The 21,458-nt window shown below is 46.1% G+C and overlaps 1 protein-coding gene across 1 annotated transcript in view; it reads right to left on the reverse strand.

The window, feature by feature from the left end:
* The window catches only part of LOC119966825 (adhesion G-protein coupled receptor F1-like), a 79,874-nt gene that overhangs the window by 12,945 nt on the left and 45,471 nt on the right, over nucleotides 1–21,458 (reverse strand). The window contains exons 6-7 of the mRNA XM_038798797.1: nucleotides 18,505–18,563; nucleotides 8,094–8,209 (exon numbers count right to left, since the gene is read on the reverse strand). Of these exons, the coding sequence (XP_038654725.1) occupies nucleotides 8,094–8,209; nucleotides 18,505–18,563 (175 nt within the window). The remainder of the gene's footprint in view (nucleotides 1–8,093; nucleotides 8,210–18,504; nucleotides 18,564–21,458) is intronic.

Below are 21,458 nucleotides of genomic sequence, written 5' to 3' on the forward strand. Positions count from 1 at the left end.
TTTGCGCTGGCTATAGAGCCATTGGCAATTGCTCTGAGAGCCTCGAGGGGCTGGAGAGGACTGGTCCGGGGGGTGGGGGGGGGGGGGGGGGAGCACAGGTTTCGCTCTATGTGGATGACCTTCTTCTGTACGTTTCGGACCCAATAGCGGGGATGGAAGAAATTATGAGGACTCTCGGGGAATTTGTCCGGTTTTCGGGGTATGAGCTTAATGTGGGAAAGAGTGAGATGTTTGTGGTCCAGGCGAGGGGACAGGAGAGGCGACTGGGAGAGCTGCTGTTTAGGTTAATAGAGGGAAGCTTTAGGTACCTAGGCATCCAAGTGGCGCGGGAATGGGACCGGCTGCATAAATTGAATCACGCCCGGCTGGTGGACCAAATGAAGGACGATTTTCGGAGATGGGACGCGCTTTCTTTGTCTCTGGTCTGGAGGGTGCAAACGGTGAAGGTGACGGCCCTCCCAAGATTCCTATTTGTATTTCAGTGTCTCCCCATCTTTATTCCGCGGTCCATTTTTAAGCTGGTCAACACAGTGATCACGGGCTTCGTCTGGGCGGGCAAGACCCCGCGGGTAAGGAAGGCAATGCGTGAGCGGAGTTGGGGAGAGGGCGGACTGGCACTGCCAAATTTTAGCAACTATTACTGGGCGGCGAATATAGCCATGATCAGGAAGTGGGTAGTGGGGGGGGGGACACTTCATGTAAGGGCACCAGTTTTGGGGCGTTGGTGATTGCGCCTCTGCCGTTCCCGCCGGCACGATACTCCACCAGTCCAGTGTTCGTGGTGGCCGTGAGAGTTTGGGGCCAGTGGAGGCAGCACGAGGGATAATTGCTCTGGGCCCCAATTTGTGATAATCACTGGTTTTCCCCAGGGAGTATGGACGGGGGTTCCGGTTATGGCAGAGAGCCGGGATTGAGAGGATGGGGGATGTGTTCATAGAGGGGAGTTTTCCGAGTATGAGGGCATTGCAGGAAAAGTTTGGGTTGGCGAGGGGAAACAAATTCAGGTATCTGCAGGTGCGGGTAAACAGGTGTCAACCTTCCTGCTCCTACCGCTAAGGGGGATTCAGAGTAGGGTAGTTTCCAGAGGGTGGGTTGGAGAACGGACCGTCTCGGACATTTACAATGAGCTTCTGGGGTCGGAGGAGACGCAGACCGAGGAGCTGAAGCGCAAGTGAGAGGAGGAGCTGGAAGGTGAGGTAGAGGATGGTCTGTGGGCAGATGCATTGAGTAGAGTCAACACGTCCACAACATGTGCCAGGCTCAGCCTGATACAATTTAAGGTTGTTCATCGGGCTCACGTGACAGTGGCCCAAATGAGCAGATTCTTTGGGGTGGAGGACAGGTGCGCAAAATGTGCGGGAGGACCAGCGAACCATGTCCACATGTTTTGGACATGTTCAGAGCTTAGGGGATTTTGGCTGGGGTTTGCGGACGTCATGTCCATGGTGTTAAAAACAAGGGTGGCGCTGAGTCCAGAGGTGGCGATTTGCAGGGTGTCAGAAGACCCGGGAATCCAGGAGGAGAAAGAAGCAGGCGTTCTGGCCTTTGCTTCCCTTGTAGCCCGGAGACGGATATTACTAGCATGGAGGGACTTAAAGCCCCCGAAGTCGGAGACCTGGCTATCGGGCATGGCTAGCTTTCTCTGGAGAAAATCAAGTTCACCTTGAGAGGGTCACTGTTAGGTTTCACCCGGAGGTGGCAACCATTCATCGATTTCTTCGCGGGAAATCAATCGTCAGCAGACGGGGGTGAGGGAGTAGTTTAGGTTAGAGTAGGGGGGGTAATAAGGGTGGGACCTGTACGAGAGGTAAATGGCTTTTGCACTATGTTTATGGTTTCATGTATATTGTTTATTTTGTTGTTACTATACCAAAAATACCTCAATAAAATGTTTATTTTTTTTTAAAAAGTGACGTGGGGCTGGTTACCCTGCAGGCGGCACTAGAAAAGGCAGAAATGCAGCTGGAGACTCAGGAAGTGACGATCAGGGAGCTGGAGAATACCACGACCGACTAAATCACCGCATTAGCGAAGGAAATGGCAAGGTCGGTGGCGACACAAGGAAACTCCAGAATGTGGGCCTACCAGAGGGAACCGAGGGCAGGAAAACCACATAATACATGGCCCAGATGCCAGGAAAGCTGATGGGAAGGGAAAGCTTTCCCAAGCCTCCAGAAGTAGACAGAGCCCGCAGGTCACTCCAGCCAAAGCCCAAGGCTGGGGAACTGCCATGGGTCAACACTGTGCAACTGCACTGATACCAAGACTGGGAAAGGATCTTAAATTGGTCAAGACACACAAGATCCTGCAACTGCGTGGGTCACTCGATCCAGGTACATCAGGTCATTGGGGCAGACCTAGAAAAGCCAAGGCGGCCCTTTACAAAAACAATCTGCGGTTTGGAATGCTGTACCCGGCCAAGCTCTGGGTGACACTCCAGGGCAGGAATGTTATTTCATCGGCGGTCGCAGATGAATTCATCCACAATCATAGGCTGGGAAAACAACAATGCAATAAAGCAGATATCCCTCTGCATTGAGACACTGAGAAACTATTTTGAGTGGGATTGTACCACCTCACTTTAGATTCTAGAGTTAAGTCTGGTGGAGGAGGTGACAGGGAGGCCCAACCAACCACCCCCACATTTCTGGGCTTGCTCCAGAGTTGCTGGGTTCTGGGCAGCAATTATTCAAGGTTGTGAAGGTGGAGCCAAGCCCAAAAGTGGCAGTCTTTGGGGTCGCAGAGCAGCCAGAACTCTTTATGGAGAGGGGGGGCCGACACCCTCACCTTTGCATCCCTAATCATCCACCGAAGAATCCTGCTCGGCTGGCGATCGGCAACGCCACCCAAAGCTGCAGAATGGCTGTCTGACCTGTCAGAATGCCTCCAACTGGAGCAGATAGCAACCAGTAGAAGATGGGGGTGGAGTGGAAACGGTGTGGGCACTGACAAATCACGGAACTGAAGTGGCAGGGGCACTGGCAAACCACGGAACTTATGAAAAGGAAAGGGGGGGGCAGAGATCGCGAGGCACAAGGGATCAAGCCTGAGGAGACGGGCATGAGGGTAAATGGAAAACAGAGTGAAGAACAAAAAATAAAATGAAATGAACAAGTCAGGCTACATGGAGTACAACTGAGGCAGGTCAGGACTACCGGTGGCGGCTATGGAGTGACTGGTCACACACCAGGCAGCTCCTGTTGAAAGGCATTGGTTTTGGCACTTCTAACCCATTAATGAGTAGTTTTTGGCAAAAATGTGGAGTGGAACGTGTAGAAGAAGCGGTTGTTCCCAAGATTGGCATGTCTACTGGCTATCAGACCCAGCAGGAGAAAGTTACGGACCTGGCTAAGGAGTTGGAAGAGACCTGTGGCGCAGTACCAGTTTCAAGACTGGCGGAGAGGAGGGCAGCACGGTGATGCGGTGGGTTAGCACTGTGGCCTCACGGCGCCGAGGTCCCAGGTTCAATCCCGGCTCTGGGTCACTGTCCATGTGGAGTTTGCACATTCTCCCCGTGTTTGCGTGGGTTTTGCTCCCACAACCCAAAAACGTGCAAGCTAGGTGGATTGGCCACGCTAAATTGCCCCTTAATTGGAAAAAATAAATTGGGCACTCTAAATTTTAAAAAAAAGACTGGCGGAGAGGCAAGGGTCAGTAACAAAGTCCCAGGTGGAGAAGTTGATAAGCTTCATCAAGGAATTTCACCAGCAATGGAAAGTGACTGGTCGAAGGCGGTTGAGGGAGCAATACCCACTTTGGGGGGGTCATTGGAGCAGGTGAAAAAGTACCTCAAGGCGCAAGGGCAACGATACGCGAGGTGGAGAAGGTAGTGTCTGACCAGAGCGATTCGATTGTGTCTTTTGGAGGCTACTGTGGGGATCTTGCAAGTTGTTGCAGGTGAAGGTTGAGGAGCAGGGGAACATGTCCAGGCGGGAGAATCTGTTGGTTGTGGGTCCACCAGACGTTGTGGAAAGAACAAGCGCCACTTAAGTATGTTTCAAGGATGTTGGTCATATTGGTGGAGGAGAAGGTGCTGGTCCGAGCCCACAGGGCCTTGAGGCAGAAGCCGAGAGGAGGGGACCTGTCGTGGGCGGTGATGCACTATCAATCACCGGGGGCGGTGGCGGGATGCGCCGGAGTAAGGGAGGTGGTGCCGGGGCAGAGGGGGGGGTTGTGTGTGGGTGGGTGCAGACAGTGAAAATAATGGAGATGCCTAGGTTTCTGCTCATGTTTCATAACCTCCCTATCTTTGTCCCCGAGTCATTTTTTAGAAAGTCAATGGGTTTAAAGGGATGGGGAAGGGCCTGCTGATGTGGCGGACTTTTCTGGAAAGGGGGGATGGCGAGCTTATTATTATTGGGGGTCAAATATTGTGATGGTGATGAAATGGGCTGTGGAGAAGTGCTTGGTCTGGGAGCGGGTGGAGGCAGCGTCATGTAGGAGAACGAGATTGAGAGCTCTGTTCTTGGCACCTTTGCCGATCTCACCAGCAAGTACTCTGTGAGCCTAGTGATGGTGGCAGCGTCAGAGTTTGGGGGCAGTGTAGGCAGCAGTTTGGGTTGGAGGGTACGTAGTTGTGGGTGTCAATCTGCAAAAACCATAGGTTTGTGCTGACAGGGCAAGAAGCGAGATTCCAGAGGTGGCAGTAGGCGAGGATTGAGTACTTCAGGGACTTGTTTATAGGGGGTAAGCTTGCAGGTCAGGGCTGGAGGAATTGTATGAGTTGCTCAAGGATTTAGGTACCTGCTGGTTTGGGATTTTGTCAGAAGAGGTGCCGCCCTTTCTGGGGCTGCTGCCTCCGGTGTGACAAGACAAGCTGTTATCGAAGGATGAAATAGAGGAGGGGAAGGTGTTGGATATTGTTAAGTCACTGCTGGAGAGTGAAGGTGCTCTGGTGGAGGATATTAAGTACAAGTGGGAGGAAGAGTTGGGAGGAGAGGTGAGGGCTGAGATATGGGCGGAGGGTGAACACGTCCTTGTTGTGTGTGAGGTTAAACTTCTCCAGTTTAAAGTGGTGAATAGGGTCTACGTGACTGTGGTGAGGATAAGCATGTTCTTTGCAGGGATAGGTGTGAGCGGTGCATGGCGGGGTGGAGGGTAGGACAGCGACTCATGTCCACAAGGTCTGGGGATATCCAAGACTGAGGGGGCTGTGGCAGGGGTCTCGGACATAATGTCCAAAGTGCTGTTTGTGGGGCTGGTTCCAAGTCCAGAGGTGGCAATATTTGGTATGTCGGGAGTCCCGGGGGCGGGGGGGGGGGGGGGGGGGGGGGCTCAGGGGAGAGAGGCCAGGGGTGGGGGGCGGGCTCGGGCGAGAGAGGCCAATTTGCTAGCCTTTGCCTCCCTGATAGCCTGGAGATGGATTTTGTTGGGTTGGTGAGACTCAGAGTCACTGAATGCGGAGGTGTGTGAATGAGTGACCTGGCAGAGTTGCTAAGGTTGAAGAAGTTCACATTCGCTCTGCGGGAGTCAATAGAGGGGTTCACCCAGAGGTAGAAAACATTCATTGATTTCTTCAAGGAGAATTATTTTTTGAAGGCGAGACTTAGGCATGGTGTTGATATCGGGGCGGTTGGAGAATTGTGGTTGGTGATTAGGTTGATGTGTTGTTTTTCTGATATTCTTTGTATATTTGTCAAATGCCTTGAATTAAAATATTTTTTAAAAAGAGCTGAACTCAAGAGGTGAGGTGAGCGTGAATCTGGCATCAAGACCTCATTTGACTGAATGTGGCATCAAGGAGCTCGAGCAATATTGGAGTCAATGGGAATCGAGTGGAAAACTCCCTTGGAGTCATAGCAAGCACAAAGGAAGATAGTTAAGGTCAGTTGTCACAGCTCCCGGATGTCACTGCAGGAGTTCATCCTGGTAGTATCCTAGGCCCAACCATCTTCAGCTACTTTATCAATTCTTCCATCAGAAGGTCAGAATCTGGGATATTCAATGAAGATCTTACAATTCATGATACATAGAATCATACAATTTACCGTTCAGAAGGAGGCCATTCGGCCCATCGAGTCTGCACCGGCTCTTGGAAAAAGCACCCTACCTAAGCCCATATCTCCACCCTATCCCCGTAACCCCATCTAAACATTTTTGGACACTAAGGGCAATTTAGAATGGCCAATCCACCTAACCTGCAAATCTTTGGACTGTGGGAAGAAACCGGAGCACCCAAAGAAAACCCACGCAGACACGGGGAGAACGTGCAGACTCTGCACAGTGACCCAGCAGGGAATCGAACCTGGAACCCTGGAGCTGTGAAGAAACTGTGCTAACCACTCTGCTACTGTGCTGACCCTTAGATGCGTAGGAGATTTCAGCTTTTGTGAATCCAGATGGTATATAAAGTTATGCCATTTGGCATGAAAAATGCCCCAGCCACATTTCAACGGTTAACTAACAAAGTTGTTTCAGGATTACCCAATTGTGCGGTATACAGCCTCCCCGAACAGGCGCCGGAATGTGGCGACTAGGGGCTTTTCACAGTAACTTCATTGTAGCATACCCGTGACAATAAGCAATTATCACTTTCACTACATCGACGATCTGATAATTTTCAGCCAGACATGGACAGAACATTTGAAACATCTGATGGAGTTATTCCATAGACTTCAGGAGGCGAGTTTGGTGATAAACCTAGCCAAAAGTGAATTTGGAAAAGCCCAAGTCACTTTCCTTGGCCATACAATCGGACAGGGTCGAATGGTCCCACGGGATGTGAAACCTACAGTTATTGAGGAGTTTCCGATAACCTCAAGACAATGGGAAATAATGAATTTCTTGGCATGGGTAGGTTTAATCGAACATTGGTGAACAATTTTTGTAGCGTGATTGCTCCACTGATGGACTTGCTGAAGAAACGTCAAATTTCAGTGGACAGCGGAGTTTCAACAGGCATTTGACTGCCTGAAAGCTGTGATAACCAATGCTCCTGTGTTGGAGAATTAGAAGGGACTCTGTGATCAGATTGAACTAAAGTAACTGACTTTAAAGAGACATGCTGAGGCATAGAGAAATGGAATGATCGTGCAGAGACCTTCTTGTTCAAAGAGACTGTCAATCGAGAAAGATTTCAATTGAAAGGAGAACGGGGAAAAAATGGATTATATTATTATACCTGTTTGCATGTGTTGATTTTTGAAACAAAAAAGTATATTTATTGTGTGTATTTCTTAAAGGATGGTGAAAAACGAAACCATCTTGAAGTTAATGGTTTATTTTTTTTCTTGGGGGTGAGGTGCCATGTGAGAGTACCTTTAAGAAGTGGATGTTTATAAATGAGTGTATATAAGTATCTGTAGTGATAGTACCTTTATGAAATGGGTGTTTATTACTGCAGTGATGTCAGAGTGAGTGGAGTCTGTCAGCTTTTTACTTTCGTTTTAGGCTGTTTGCTGCAGGGTGTGTTTTAGTTTCATTTTCAGAGCTGGATAGCTGCAGTCACAGCCAGAGGTGTATTAGAGACTCTCTCTCTCTGTAATCTAAAGACTGTAAATCGATCTTGGTGATTTAAAACTAATAACAGTAGTGACAAAGGTGTTTTAAGTCTTATGGATGTTAAAAGGAAAAATAAAGGATTACTTAGTGTTATATTCTTTGAGGGTTGTATTTGAATTAATGATTGCTAAGATGTTCACTGTATGTTTTAAAAAGTTTAACTTGAGTTCATAGAATAAACATTGTTTTGCTTTAAAAAATACTTTTCCATTTCTGCTGTACCACTCCTGCAGAGTGGGCTGTGTGCTCCCCACACCACAATGTATTAAAAGTTGTGGGTCAGGTGAACTCCATGATACACTTTGGGGTTCTCTAAACCCTGGCCTAGAACACTGCAACAGTACTTTACAGCTTTCTGGACTTAACATTGAGTTCAGCAACTTCAGACCATGAACTCTGTCCTCCATTTTGATATATTTTTCACAGCTCCCTCCCCTTATGAGGCCTGTCTGTAACACATGAGTATTTCCAACATTTTCTGTTTTTTTAGTATTGTTACCCTATTTAGTTAGGTGATAAGTATTCAATTTCTACACATTTATAACTTCAAATGCTCTCCAGAAAAATTATTTTATTTTCCAAATATTACTTACCCAGCAGCAACTTAGTTGTGTACCTTGGAGAGAGATTTTGGATTTGGCTGCTGATTTCCTCGTTAGTTAACGTCCTCGTTGTAGCTACTTCATGGAGTATAATTAGACTCCCTTTGCTAAATCAGTAAAGACACAAAAAGGGGATTTTTGCAGCCACTTTATTTAAATCAATTAATTCAAAATAAGAACTTAATGAATGGGAAATTCAGCCTTTATCTTAGATATCCTTGAGTAGTTGGGTAGTCATCTTTGCATAGTTAATAAAAGCTGAATTCTCTTCAATAATATTCAATATATAAAATTGGAGACTCACCAGACTGAAGCTGCCACTGCAGTGTCAATGGTTTCTCAGTTTAAACTCAGTGGCTACTTTGCCACTTCCAGAATTCCCTGACAGGAAGTGGCAGGGTTGTGCAATGTGACTGCCCATTTGTTCAAATGAGAAGAATATGATATCTGATGCTAATTCCATAATATTTATCTAAGTGATGCTTAGTGCTGAGTCCCCACATTTCCTGGAACCCAGGAGAGCAGGCAGAATATATATCAAAAAGTGCAGCTTTTGCCTAACTAATTTCAGGATGATCTTGTAAACAATGTTGACTGTTGCACACTTTGGGGCCATGGACACCATGAGGCTCGATGCCCGATGCCCAACAATCCACTGCCACCTTGAGGTGTGAAGGATTTAGTATTTCTGACCTGGATAATTAATCTTATTAGTCTGTTTAGGACTAAGTCACTGAAAGAGGGAAAGCTATTCTTCTGGTCAGAACGATGAGTTCTCTCACGGTGGGAAATTACCTTCAGAGCCCCGAGTAGTCAAACAACTTAATGATCTGTTGAGCTGCTCGCAGAAAAATACTTTTCACTGTACTTCGGTACATGTGACAATAAACAAATCCAATCCAATCCAACTCTCAGTTACTTCCTAACAGGAATTTTCCAGATAAGTTGCTCAAACTAAATAGATACCATTTCAGTGTAGGTTCTTGTCTTATCTAGGTGACGTATTCAACCCAGAATTCCCACCCTCTGACCTGTTCTTATAGTCACAGTATTTATATGGCTGGTCAAGTTCAGTTTCTGGTCAATGGTAGCCCCTAGTCTATTGGTAGCGGTTGTTCACCGATAGTAATGCCATTGAATGTCATGAGGAGATGGTTAGACTTTTTCTTGTTGGAGATGGTCATTGCCTGGCACTTTTGTGACATGATTATTACTTTCCGATTAACAACCCAAGACTGGATATTGTCCAAGACTTGTTGCATATGGACATGGACTGTTTCAGTATCTAAGCGGTTGTGAATGATGCTGAACATTGTGCAACCATCAGCAAATATCCGCACTTCTGACCTCATGATGGAAGGAAGGTCATTCCAACTGCTGGGATCCAGTCATGTATCTGCCATCAATGGCCGCTATATTTTGGCAAGTTAAATAATGCAGTCAAGTTGGTGAGTCTTGCATACAGCTGTTATGGCTGTGAGTCTAGATGATCCTCAGGGTAGAAAGTCAAGGGTCAATTGTTGAGGGTGCTGGGCACAGTGTAATCGGCAATGTGATTTCCACGGTACAGTTGGATTCTTCTAACCATGCAGAAGCAGGATCAGCCCTGTAATGGCCTGAATACCTATTGAGACGTTACCTCAACAGGAGGTTTTGTTTTAATCTCAGGCCAAAAAAATGGAACCAAACATTTTTGGTGACGTCTGAGACACCCTTGATGTTGGTTTCAGCATTCCCTGTAATACAGCTGGCATGAATTCGAATAATATTGAAGCATTGCGAGGATCTCAGTAGCCCTCAGCTCAGGATGAGTAGGGGTCAGTCAGGAAAGAGGTAGGAAGATGGTACAAAACCGCAAATGAACGTGTGAGACGTTCTAGTCATGGAAGTGGGAAATTAGTGATGGACAATTTGGGTTGGGACTAAAGGGGCAGGTCCAGGCAGGTGTGGGAATATTAAGAGTGGTGACAATTGGGCGGGATGGTGGTTGAAAGTAAAAAATGGAATCCTGGTTCCACATCAGGGAAGCGATTCAACATTTTTGTTACAGACAAATCACTGGGGCTAGTTTCCCCAAATGCAGCCACTAATCATGCTGGCTACTTCAGAGTAAACAATGTTGAAGACTTAACACACGTGGACTCAAGCCCTATTTGTACAGGCCTGCTGCTGGCCTTATGCAAAATGGCAAGGTGTACAATTCTGGTCAGAAGCATTCGCACACGTCTAAGTCGCCATTTTGGGGTCTTGGCTTCCTCAACAAGGAACAATTTCTAGATCTAGATTTTCTGATTGTTGAAACCTGAATTGAAATTTTGAAATCATCAAACTAAGTATTTGGAGTATTGCGTACAGTTCTGGTCGCCTCATTATAGGAAGGACGTGGAAGCTTTGGAACGGGTGCAGAGGAGATTTACCAGGATGTTGCCTGGTATGGAGGGAAAATCTTATGAGGAAAGGCTGATGGACTTGAGGTTGTTTTCGTTAGAGAGAAGAAGGTTAAGAGGTGACTTAATAGAGGCATACAAAATGATCAGAGGGTTAGATAGGGTGGACAGCGAGAGCCTTCTCCCGCGGATGGAGGTGGCTAGCACGAGGGGACATCGCCTTAAATTGAGGGGTAATAGATATAGGACAGAGGTCAGAGGTGGGTTTTTTACGCAAAGAGTGGTGAGGCCGTGGAATGCCCTACCTGCAACAGTAGTGAACACGCCAACATTGAGGGCATTTAAAAATTTATTGGATAAGCATATGGATGATAAGGGCATAGTGTAGGTCAGATGGCCTTTAGATTTTTTCCATGTCGGTGCAACATCGAGGGCCGAAGGGCCTGTACTGCGCTGTATCGTTCTATGTTCTATGTTCTAAGGCATAATATTGATTATTTCTAAAATTAGCTTAATCTTCTGCATTATTGATCTGCCAACACCACCATTTAACTACATTCCAGAGGTGCAATGAAGGACATAAACAAGTCTGGAATTGTGCAGAGTTTAAAGATGTGCCAATTAGATGGATTGGCCACTCCAAATTGCCCTTGGGTTAGGTGGGGTTACTGGGGTAAGGGGACAGAGTGGAGGTGTGGGCTTAAGTAGGGTGCTCTTCCAAGAGCCGGTGCAGACTTGAGGGCCAAGTGGTCTCCTTCTGCACTGTAAATTCTCTGATTCCATGATTCGAAGATATTAAAATAAAGTTCTCATGCATTTTGAAAGCTTTTAAACCAGTTTGACAGGCTGACCAGAGGATCAAATGTAACTCTAATTGAAGAGGAATCAAGTGAAATGGATTCTTTGACAGGTTTTTCAGCCCGCAAAAGAACTTTATACCAATGGTAGTGTAGTAATCCACGGGAGGCAGAAGTTCCGTCACCACACCAATATTTATTTACAATAACGATATTACAGGAGCAGCTCCAAACAGTGCTGCTAGCAGTCCAGTCAACTTAAGACTGGCTCACAAAGCCTACACAGGTGATTATATGGGCCCCCTCAATGAGCTATCATTGAGGGAGCTCATACTCCAATTGGCCAACCAATAAAGCCAATTGGAGTTCATTACAGGTAGTTCTGACAAACTGAAAATACAATCATCATAAGGATATGCATTGCACTCCACACAATTTTTAAAAATGGCTTGTTATGTGTGACTTGGAGGAATGAGAAAGGCAGGCCAGAGTGGTTGGGTGATGAGTGAAGGTTGGAAGGTCTCAAGGATGTTGTCAGGAATGGAGAAATGTGGTTTTAAGTTTGTAAATGATACGCTGGGATTTGTTTTCTTTGGAACAGAGGAAGCGAAAGGAAGATCTAACTGAGTTATATAAATTATGAGGGGCGTAGATAAACTGAATAACAGGAACCAATAACCAAAGGGCGTGGATTTAAAGTAATTGGCAGAATAATTAGAGGGAAGTTGATTTTTTTTCACCCAGAGGACAGTGGGATCTGGAACTCACTGCTGAAAAGCTCTCATTGTATTTTTAAAAAAACACTTGGAAAAGCATTTGAGGTGTGGTAAACTAAATAGCTTCAGGAGAGTTGGTAAGTAAACAGTCTTCTCTGGCTGGTACAGACATGTGAGCTGAATAGCCTACTTCTTTTCTGTAAATCTTTCTGTGTATCTATCAGCAGCAACAGCACATGAAGAGGCAGAGGGTATCCAGTGATTGCTGGCTTGACAACTAATGTGCAAATCTAATAAGGAAAACTTTAATAAACATAAACTGCGTCCTTTCATGAACCCTTGTAGCACTGGGATCATGAAAGATGCTATTTGAATGCAATCTATTTATTTTCTTTCCAAGACAATTAAGGTAACATTTCCTAAACACAGTTAATCCCTGTTTGAACAAGTTTGTTTTGTAAATTTAGAACACCCAATTTTTTTTTCAATTAAGGGGCAATTTAGCGTGACCAATCCATCTGACCTGCACATCTTTTAGGTTATGGGGGTGAAACCCAGTCAGACACAGGGAGAATGTGCAAAATCCACACGGACAATGACCTAGGGCCGGGATTCAAACTCGGGTCGTCAGTGCCACAGTCACAGTGCTAACCACTGCACCGCCATGCTGCCCCTGTTTGAATAAGTTAATGTGGCCTCCAATTGACAAGTGTATATTTGGTGGCTTCACACTACCTTTCATTTGGCATTTGTACCCAATTGCAGCAAGACTTGGATAACATTCAGGTTTGGGCTGATAAAGAAAGTAACTTTTGCGCCACACAAGTGCCTGGCAATGTCCATCTCCAACAAGAGAGAAACTAACTACCATCGATTGACAATGACAATGCCATTAATGAGTCCACACCATTAACATCCTGGATATATCACCGACTAGAAACATAATTGGATGAGTCAATAAAAATGTGGTTACAAGAGCAGGTTAGGGGCTAATACTTTTGCAGTGAGTAATTCACTTTTTTTTAAATTTAAAGTACCCAGTTCACTTTTTTTCCAATTTAAGGGGCAATTTAGCATTGCCAATCCACCTACCCTATGCACATCTTTGAGGTATGGGGGTGAGACCCATGGAGACATGGAGAGAATTTGCAAACTCCACATGGACAGTGACCTGGGGCTGGGATCGAACCCAGGTCCTCGGCACCTTGTGGCAGCAGTGCTAACCACTGAGTAATTCACTTTATGACTCGCCAAAGCCTGTTCACCATCAATCAGGAATGTGATGGAATAGCTCTCCATTTGCTTGGATGAGAGCAGGTCCAACAACACTCTCTAGAAGCTCAACACCATTCAGCACAAAGCAACCCATTTGACCAGCACCCTATCACCACCTGAAAGATTTACTCTCTTCTTCACCGAGATACAGTGGCAGCACTGTGAAGGACATAAAAGGTGCGCTGCTTGCAACTTGTGAAGCAATCTTTGGCAGCATCTTTCAAAGTCAAGACCTCAACCATCTCAAAGGACAAGGGCAATAAATGCATGGAAACATGATCAACGCCAACTCCCATTTAAATCACACACCATCCTGGAACTATAATCACTGATCCTTCACCATAACTGAGTCAAAATCTTTGGATTCACTTGCTAACAGCAATCCGACTACCCAGTTTTCGATCCCACTGAGAGCCAAACATGGAGAGATGTCCTCAAAGACAAGAGGCAGTCAACGCCCACTGGAGGGAACACTTCAAGGACCTCCTTAACCAAGACACAGCCTTTGACACAAGTGCCCTCGAGGCCATTCCACACCACGCTACCCTCCACCATCTCAGTGCAACACCAGCTCGCCTTCAGGTCAAAAAAGCCATCTGACAGCTGAAAACAAACAAGATATCTGGTGAAGATGGAATCCCTGCAGAAGTCTTAAAATGTGGCAGAGAGGCACTCTTGACAAGAATAGACAACCTCATCATCCTTGTTTGGAAGGAAGAGAGCATCTTCAAGAAAGGAGATGGGTCTGACTGCAGAAATTACAGAGGGATTTCCCCGCTCTGCAACAGAGTAAAGGTCATCACGTGAATACTACTCAACTGCCTCCTCTCAGTGTTTCAGTGCACCTGCCCACGGGGCAGCACGGTAGCCTTGTGGTTAGCACAATCGCTTCACAGCTCCAGGGTCCCAGGTTCGATTCCGGCTTGGGTCACTGTCTGTGCGGAGTCTGGACATCCTCCCCGTGTGTGCGTGGGTTTCCTCCGGGTGCTCCGGTTTCCTCCCACAGTCCAAAGATGTGCGGGTTAGGTGGATTGGCCATGCTAAATTGCCCTTAGTGTCCAAAATTGCCCTTAGTGTTGGGTGGGGTTACTGGGTAATGGGGATAGGGTGGAGGTGTTGACCTTGGGTAGGGTGCTCTTTCCAAGAGCCGGTGCAGACTCGATGGGCCGAATGGCCTCCTTCTGCACTATAGATTCTATGTAATCTATGTAAAAAAGAGGCTCAATGGATCTGATCTTCATAGAATCCCTACAGTGCAGAAGGAGACCATTTGACTTATCGAGTCTGACTGACTCTTGGAAAGAGCACCCTACCTTGGCCCAATCTCTCAGCCTATCCCTGTGATCCAGCAACCACACCGAACTCTTTGGGTAATTTTAGCATGACCAATCCACCTAACCTGCGCATCTTTGGACTGTGCGAGGAAACCGGAGCACATGGGGAGAATGTCCACAGAGACAGTCACCCAAGGCCGGAATTGAACCCGGATCCCGCCGTTGTGAGGCAACAGTGCTAACCAGTGTGCTGCACATCAACCATTGTGCCGCCACCAGGAATCTCACAAAGGCCTTCGACTCTGTCAACCGTGAGAGATCATGGAACAACCTCTTCAAATTCGGCAGCCCGCAGAAATTCATCACCGTTCTCCACCTGCTCCATGATGATATGAAAGCCGAGGCCGTCACAACCGGAACCACCACAGACCCAATACATGTGCACACTGGGTTCAACCAGGGCTGCATCATTACACCAATGCTCTTCTTCATCTTCCTTGCAACACTCTACCCCATCACCCTGAAGCTCCCCTCTGGAATGGAGATAACCTACCAAACAAGTGGGAAACTTTTCAACCGCTGATGCCTCCAGTTTAAAGCCAAGACCACCCCAACCTCTTATCTTAAGCTGCAGTAGGCAGGCGACTCCTGTGTGTTCGCACATTCAGAGACCGAGCTACAAACCATCATCGATGCATTCCCCGAGGCATACCAGAGAATGGGCCTTAGACTAACCATCCAGAAAACAAGGATTCTCTACCAGGCTGCTCCTGCCACACAAAACTGCATCACAACTAACAAGATAGTTTGGGCAGCACGGTAACAAATGTAGATAGCACTGTGGCTTCACAGCACCAGGGTCCCAGGTTCAATTCCCTGCTGGGTCACTGTCTGTGCAGAGTCTACACGTTCTCCCAGTGTCTGCGTGGGTGTCCTCCGGATGCTCCTGTTCCTCCCACAGTCCAAAGACGTGCAAGTTAGGTGGATTGGCCATAATAAATTGCCCTTAGTGACCAAAAAGGTTAGGGGGGGTTATTGGGTTATGGGATAGGGTAGAAGTGAGGGCTTAAGTGGGTCAGTGCAGACTTGATGGGCAGAATGGCCTCCTTCTGCACTGTAAGTTCTGTGTTCTATGTTCTAAGATCCATGACGAGCCCTTGGACAATGTGGATCAATTCCATATTCCCATATCTTGGGAGCCACTTCTCGGTGCTAGCAGGCATTGACAACAATATCCAATATCAACTCCAATGCGCCAGTGCGGTCTTTGGTCACCCCAGAGGGCTGGATACTCCCAAAATGTGCTATGTCCCCACGCCGGCGTAAAGATGCAGGCGTTACACTCCCGTGTTTCCTGAAAAAATACAAGCCGATTCACTTACCTTCAGTGGGCTAGCAGGGTGCTGGAGTGCTTCACACAGCTTTAGCTGCAGATACGGGCCCCCGCACTTCCAGTTCCAAGTCCGCGCATGCGCACTGCAGCAGCCTCCAGTGACCGCACCAAGGGCCCTGGCGGATTCGGACCGCGGAGGCATCTGGAAGATGTAGACTCCTCTCCCCCCCCCCCCCCCCCCCCCCCCCCCCCAGATCGGCCGTGTGCCCGAGGATCTGTCCTGCCTGATCCCCTCGCACCCCCCCTCCACCCCCCCCATCAAGGCGGCCACTGAGTCTGCAGCCGCCACGACAGAGTTCCAACCGGCCATAGCACGTTAGTTCCACAACGTCAGGAACTCGGCCGGTCGGGAGCGGAGGATCGCTGGGCGGGCCTCTGACAATGGCCTCCCAGCTGTGCGGAAACATTTGCGGATATTTGGGGCCCAGAAAATCGCCAGACCAGCGCCGGGCCCAATTGCGTCAGGAAAGTTGATTCCCATTGCCACCCCAAACGCGATTTCGGCGCGGAGCTGTGGAGAATCCAGCCCAGAGTGTTTGTAGACCGATACCTCAAATCCAGCACCAGGCTCATGGTTGACAGAGCAGCCATGATACCCAGCCTCCTGGATGCATCAGAAACATGAACAATGTACAGCAGACACCTCAAACCCATGGAGAGATGTCAGCAAGGCTGCCTCTGCAAAATCTTTCAAATTCATTGGCAGGATTGGCAAAGCAACAGGGGTGTCCTCTCCCAGGCCATAATCCCCAGTATCAAGTCATTGGTCATGCTCAACCAGCTGCGATGTTCTGGCCACATTGCCCGCATGCTTGACATAAGACTACCGAAACAATGCTATACTCGGAGCTCCTCAATGGTAAGCGATCACTAGGAGGGCAGAGGAAATGCTACAAGGACACTGAAAGCCTTCCTAAAGAAATGCAACATCCCCATCGACACATGGGAATCACTTGCCTTAGAATGCACAGACTGGAGAAGACGCAACCATGAAGGCGCCAATCACCTTGATCTCATAGACTGGGGCATGCAGAGGCCAAGCATAAACAGTGGAAAGAGAGCACAGAATCCAGAGCGTCCAACCCACTTCTACAAACATCACCTGCCAAACCTGTGGTAGAGTCTGCGGATCCAGGATTAGACTATTCAGCCACCACAGAATCCCCCTCTCCAGAATAAAGGCAAGTCACCTTTGAAGTCAAGGGACTGCCCAAGAGACAAGAGTCAAAATCCTGCAACTCACTTTCTAAGAGCACTGTGAGTACACCTACACTAAATGACTGCAGCAGTTCAAGAAGCTCGCCACCATATTCTCAAAGGCATTTGTGGTTCGCACTGTTGCTTCACATTGCCAAGGACCCAGCTTCGATTCCCGGCTTGGGTCACTATCTGTGCAGAGTCTGCACTTTCTCCCTGTGTCAGAGTGGGTTTCCACTGGGCACTCTGGGCACTTGGGTCTCCTTCCACAAGTCCCAAAAGACGATCTTGTTAGGTGAATTAGACATTCTGAATTCTCCTTCAGTGTACCCAAACAGGCGCCGGAGTGTGGCGATTAGAGGGTTTTCACAATAACTTCATTGCAGTGTTACTCTAAGCCTACTTGTGACACTTATAAAGATGATTTTATTATTATTATTATTTAGGGATAGGCAATAAATGCTGGCCTTGCCAGCAACACTCACATCTAATGAAATAATTTTTGAAAGTTCCCTATGCAAGACTGCTAACTCATAATTTAATGGAGAATGTGGACATGTTAATCTGCAAGGAAGCACACTTCACCATAAGTGACAAACTGCAGTCTTGGACCTAAGTCACTGTCCCTCCAATTCACCATCAGGATTTGCATCTAGTCATAGAAGTCAGAATCCCTACAGTACAGAGGGAGGCCATTCCGTTCATTGAGTCTGCACTGACCCTCCAATAGAGCACCCTACCAAAGCTACTTCCCAATATATCCCCGTAGCCCCACATAACCTACACATCTTTGGGCACTAAGGGTCAATTTAGCATGGCCAATCCTCCTGACCTGCATATCTTTGGATTGTGGGAGGAAACCGGATCACCTGGAAGAAATCCACGCAAACATGGGGAAAACGTGCAATCTCTACACAGACAGTCACCTGAGCCAGATTTGAACCCATTTCCCAGGGACTGTGAGGCAGCAGTGCTCACCAGTATGCCACCGCACTGTGTATGAGGGAGCACTTATCATGTTCATGCCCTGGAATATAGAATCAAAAAACACTGACAAATGTGCCCAGGTTATAGGTGGCAAGGGAATGTGTCCACACCTTCTGGAAGTAGCATCAAAGTGTCCTGTCGATTTTTACATAGTGAACCATCTTAAAATTGTGCTTTTTAATTGCAGAGCAGATATTTGGGATCTTGGGATCTAGACAATATCAATAGAAAGTACCATCATGTGTTCAAAATAAAATGTATAAAGGTTTCTATTCTGTGACATGTTCACTTTCCAGCTTTTACTTGTATATCATTTGTCCTTCAAAATATAATGCGACTGACTGTGAAAAATCTCTCCTCAGAAAATCTTACTTACGTGAATCCTAAAATGGTTACTTCAGCACCAGGTTGCACCTTTTTATAGGCATCTTGCAACTAGAGAAATAGGTAGAAGTAGATTTAGAAAGATTACACTGTAAAAATAAATGTCTCATCTGCAAAAAGGTGGCAAAAGGTTTTAATTTTACAAGAATATAAGTACAAAAATGAAATGCTTTCATATCATTACAATAGACTGCCACAAGTTTGTTATGACAGGGCAACTAATGATAATTACAATTAGTTAGATTTGACTTTGCAGATTTAGGTCTTCAGTTTCCCACATAACAAGTTGCTAATAGTGTGATTTGCAAACAGCTCAATGAGGGAAACATCAGCAACATGAGTAAACATAAAATCTTCGCACATTAAAAATCTCACCAACAATTAAAACCTGCAGTAAAATATTCCACAATTGCAATCGTTAATTTTCAGTGCCTGGGAGGTAGATTGGCAGAAATCAATATTCACAGTAATCATTATTAAAAGGCTATAAAAAGGATACTGAAATTGTATCTCAATTTGAACTTCACCCTGTGGTGTTATGATACACGAAGGTCATGTAAGTGTTAATGAAATGTGTACAGACAGCCACTAGGCGGAGCAATGTTAGAAGTATATAAGGGATAAGGCTGAGCCTTGTGGGTTAGAGTAGGTGGTAGGAGCAGGAGCTGGCTAGGAGTACTAAATATAGTGAGAGAGCAAGAGAGTAAATAATGAATTAGTGAGTTAGATGCTAGATGAGTATATATTTTTTTGTTTAATAAACCTGTTTATTTCTTCAGGAGAAGTGACAAATCCAATTGTAGTGTTTAATAAATAGTTTTGTTAGTTTACAAGACTCGTTCTCTGATCAACACTACACATCAAAGCCATCTGGTTAGAGCGAGGCAGAGAACAACCACACCCTATTCAAAGAATGTCAATATTGAGGCAGGCAGTGAGTTGCTGCTTTTGTGTAGTTAATAATGCAGCAAAGGATCGCAGACAGAAACTTTTGGACATTTGATTTTAATCACACAGATGCTCCTGTGCAAATTTGCAGTATCATTTACAGATAAATAACAGTGCGTGTCACTAACCCCAGGGCATTTTTGACAGAAAATGATGGTCTATGAAATTGACTGTGTTATGGCACACATTCCTTATCACCACTCACCATTCAATGACATCACCGTTCTGGAATGCCTCCAGGCCGCATCTCAATAGGATTTAGCATTTCAAAGCTGTTGGGCACAGAGTCACAACCTGCAGCAACTCATATCTACCATTGGATGGAGCTTCAAAAACTTTACAAGGTCCTCTGACCAATAACTACAGCATTATCAATGCACTCTTGAGAATCCACCTATTTGTATATTTTGAACTGATTACAGACTTATAGGGATATCATTTTGGCTGATAGGTACACAATAACCACAGTATGGTAATGCCCAAATTGAGCTCCATTTTCATTTAGAACTACACTCTCCTGAACTATTACCTACAGCCAAAAAGGAGCTCACCAGGTAGTTGAATATTATCTCTTTAAATAACATTTTAACAGCAATGGTTTAATGCCAAATTGTATTTATTTATTCACAGGATAAATTCACAGGATTTATTCCTGGTTTGCTACAGGACAGTGAACTACATTGCTGAGGAGGTGGAGCCAGATGTCAGCCAGATGAGACAAGTGCAGTGATTTCCTTCACTAAAAGACATCAGTGAACCAGATGGCTTTTTGGAATAGTCCAGCAGTTTCATGGTCACCATTATTGATGCCAGCTTGTTAACTCCACATTTTTATTGAATTAACTGAATTTAAATCCCCCCCCCCCCCCCCCCCCCGCAGATTCCACAGTGCAGTTTATCGCACATTGCCTGGTCATTGGTCCAGCCTTTGATTACTTGCCCTGTCACATAATGGTGTTACTGCTGTGCTCCCTCATAATTACAATGCATTGAAAATGCAGGAATACAACCATAACAGGAATCAATGCAGGAAGAATTTATCACCAGTTGTGAAAAAAATAGTTCTGGACTGCAGCAGGTTCTTTTCAATTATCCACCAAATTGATGACAGAGTTAAATTAGAGAGCACGTGATGGGTAAATAAATCCACCAGGATCCAGGATGTATCTATGCTTAAACCTAAAGTGGCAAAACATTTAATACAAACATCCCACAGTAGGGAGGTCTTGCGGCACAGTGGTTTGTGTCCCCACCTCTGGCCTAATAGATCCAGGTTCAGGTGCAACGTGAAAGGTTTCTGGTCAGGGAAGGTGTGTTGATAATGTGGCCAAATATATTTTTCTAAATTTTAGAATACCCAATTTTTTTTTCAATTAAGGGGCAATTTAGCATGGCCAATCCACCTAACCTGCACATCTTTGGGTTGTGGGGGTGAAACCCACGCAGACATGGGGAGAATGTGCAAATTCCACACGAACAGTGACCCAGGGCCGAGATTCAAATCCGCATCCTCAGTGCCGTAGGCAGCAGTGCTTACCACTGCACCACGTGCCATCCAAGCATGTTGACCATCAGCCTGTAAACCCAACATGCCTAGTGACAGGCCATAAGCGTGGGAGAGTTTCCTGGTCAGTACTCCTGCAGAAAGCAACAAAAACCACTGGAATTTTGCCAAGCATAATGATGCAACAATCTAATGGAAGTCCATAATTGCCATTATTTTCATCGAGCATGGTGCCTGAAGGAGGTGGAGGTTTCCATAGAATCAAGTCTGGTTCACTTTGATGGCCAATAAATTATATTAATACAGCATTAAAAAACCTGTCCAAATCTGCATTTTGCATACTTTGTGCTAGATACATCACTTGCTGGAACATGTTCCATGGTTACATTTAAAATAGAAAGCCACAAAGAAACTGGCATGAAAAGTTAATGAACCATGTAATTCCTACTAAATGTTTTGTTCAAAACTGTTTTTACCCAGTAACTCAAATTGTG

Source organism: Scyliorhinus canicula, chromosome 6 (genome assembly GCF_902713615.1).
Source record: "Scyliorhinus canicula chromosome 6, sScyCan1.1, whole genome shotgun sequence".
Taxonomy (NCBI): domain Eukaryota; kingdom Metazoa; phylum Chordata; class Chondrichthyes; order Carcharhiniformes; family Scyliorhinidae; genus Scyliorhinus; species Scyliorhinus canicula.